Source organism: Propithecus coquereli, unplaced genomic scaffold (genome assembly GCF_000956105.1).
Source record: "Propithecus coquereli isolate 6110/MARCELLA unplaced genomic scaffold, Pcoq_1.0 Scaffold399, whole genome shotgun sequence".
In the NCBI taxonomy this organism is placed as follows: Eukaryota; Metazoa; Chordata; class Mammalia; order Primates; family Indriidae; genus Propithecus; species Propithecus coquereli.
Genome location: NW_012149718.1, coordinates 588,177 through 590,512, shown reverse-complemented (window position 1 = coordinate 590,512; position 2,336 = coordinate 588,177). Strand labels below are relative to the sequence as shown.

The following is a 2,336-nucleotide window of genomic DNA, read 5'->3' as shown; positions in this document are numbered from 1 at the left end:
TTCCTAGTGTTTGTTAATCATTGTATTCTTAACTAACTTCATCTAATATGAGTTAGAATTTTTGTAACTATATCTAAAAGTGATATTTATCTATACAGTTAGTTTTAGGGGTTTCTTTTATCAAGTTTAATTCTCAGGTTATGCCAGGTCTAAAAACGAATTGCAAAGACGTTTTTTATCTTGTTAGCCCTTGAAGGAGTGCAGGAACTCACCCACAAACCGCCTGGCTAGAGCCTTTTGGGGAAGAACTTCCTGCCAGTTTTGCTGTTCCTCCTCGGCCGGGCTGGGTGGGTCTGACCTGGGTGATCCATCCTCACAATGCAGAGACCTTTCCGGGCCCTCTGGGGCAGCGCCTCCCCTGGTTCCAGCACAGGGATTTGTCTCCCGTTTCCCTGGGCCTTTGGCGATCTTGATGGGTGTTTACACGCAGTAGAGGGTGATGCCCACACTGACTCTGCGTCATCTCCTAGAACTGGATGTTTTGAACCAGGTCCTTGTGCCAGCCCCACCGTGGGAGCCAGGTGGCCGCAACGACCCCGGCCAGTGGGCACAGCTAGGCCAGCTCTGGGTCTGTCCTAATGGGCTCCTGCAGCTCCTCCTGGAGCTCAGGCCGAGCCAGGATGTCCAAGGGAGAGGGGACCAGATCCACTTGTTCTGGGGACCTGGTACCCAGTGGAAGCCAGACTGGGTCCCCCTAGCACTTGACAGAGTCCTCCCTCAGTTATCCGTGTCCCATTCAAAGGGGGAGGAGGCTGGGCACGGTGGCTCACATCGGTAGTCCCAGCACTTTGGGAGGGCAAGTTGGGAAGGTCACTTGAGGCAAGGAGTTCAAGACCAGCCTGGGCAACATAGCGAGATGCTGTCTTTACCAAAAAAAATTAAAATTATCTGGGCGTGGTGGCACTCACCTGTAGTCCCAGCTACTCAGGAGGCTGAGGCAGGAGGTTCAGTTGAGCCCAGGACTTTGAGGCTGCAGTGAGCTGTGACCACACCACTGCACTCCAGCCTGGGCGACAGAGTGAGACCCTGTCTCTAAAGCATAAATAAATAAAGGGGAGGAAACCAGGCCCCAGGGAGGGTGACTTGTCCTGTCACACAGTGGGACTCGCAGCCCTCCCATCAGAACTGCTGGGCATCTTCCCCGCCCTCCTCTCTGCCTCTGCTTCCCGCAGACCCAGGCAGGAGAGCGGCCTCCAGTCTACCCCCTGCACCCAGGGAGGAGGACAGGGAGGGGCCTTGACCGTCCAAATCCCACCCAGAACTGAGCCCGGGGCACCACTGTCTGTGGTCCCGTCCAGGGCGGGGGAGAGGGTGCGCCCCCAGCCCCGATGCTGGTGACCCTTGGTGACCCCGTGCGCCGGGCACCGCCCCTTCTTCCTCAAGGAGTGAGGGGCAGGCCCCGTCGCGCTGACCTGCTGTGCCCCGCGTGTGGCCGAGGGCTGGGGGCGCGGCGCGTCTGCAGCGACCCCTCCGCCCTCTTGCAGCGCCTCGGGGCACACGGTGCCGCCAAGATGCTGCGGGGCCCCTGCCGCGCGCTCCTGCTCTGCGGGCTCCTGGGCGCCCTGCGCGCCCAGCAGCAGGAGGTCGTGGCGCCCAGCCTGTCGGAGAGGAACAACAACTGCCCAGGTACGCGGCGGGGCGGGCGGCGCGGGCCCCGGGCAGCGGGCGGCGGCGGGGGGCGTGGCGGCGTGACAGGCGTGACAGGCCCGTGCCCCGCAGAGAAGGCCGACTGCCCCATCAACGTGTACTTCGTGCTGGACACCTCGGAGAGCGTGGCCATGCAGTCGCCCACGGACATCCTGCTCCACCACATGCAGCAGTTCGTGCCGCAGTTCATCAGCCAGCTGCAGGACGAGGTCTACCTGGGCCAGGTGGCGCTGAGCTGGCGCTACGGCGGCCTGCACTTCTCCGACCAGGTGGAGGTGTTCAGCCCGCCGGGCAGCGACCGCGCGTCTTTCACGCGCAGCCTGCAGGGCATCCGCTCGTTCCGCCGCGGCACCTTCACCGACTGCGCGCTCGCCAACATGACGCAGCAGGTGCGCAGGCCGGGCGGCCGCGGCGCCGTGCACTTCGCCGTGGTCATCACCGACGGCCACGTCACCGGCAGCCCGTGCGGCGGCGTCAAGCTGCAGGCCGAGCGCGCGCGCGAGGAGGGCATCCGGCTCTTCGCCGTGGCGCCCAACCGCAACGCCAAGGAGCAGGGCCTGCGCGACATCGCCAGCGCGCCGCTCGAGCTGTACCGCAGCGACTACGCCACCATGCGGCCCGAGTCCACCGACATCGACCAGGACACGATCAACCGCATCGTCAGGGTCATGGTGCGCGCGCGCGGCCGG

General features: G+C 63.2%; 1 protein-coding gene across 2 annotated transcripts in view; it reads left to right on the top strand.

The window, feature by feature from the left end:
• The first annotated feature begins 1,480 nt into the window (after positions 1-1,480).
• The window catches only part of COL6A2 (collagen, type VI, alpha 2), an 18,125-nt gene continuing 17,269 nt past the window's right edge, over positions 1,481-2,336 (top strand). For both annotated transcript variants that reach the window (XM_012652696.1, XM_012652697.1), the window contains exons 1-2: positions 1,481-1,626; positions 1,720-2,322. In XM_012652696.1, the coding sequence (XP_012508150.1) occupies positions 1,512-1,626; positions 1,720-2,322 (718 nt within the window). In that variant the 5' untranslated portion in view covers positions 1,481-1,511. The remainder of the gene's footprint in view (positions 1,627-1,719; positions 2,323-2,336) is intronic.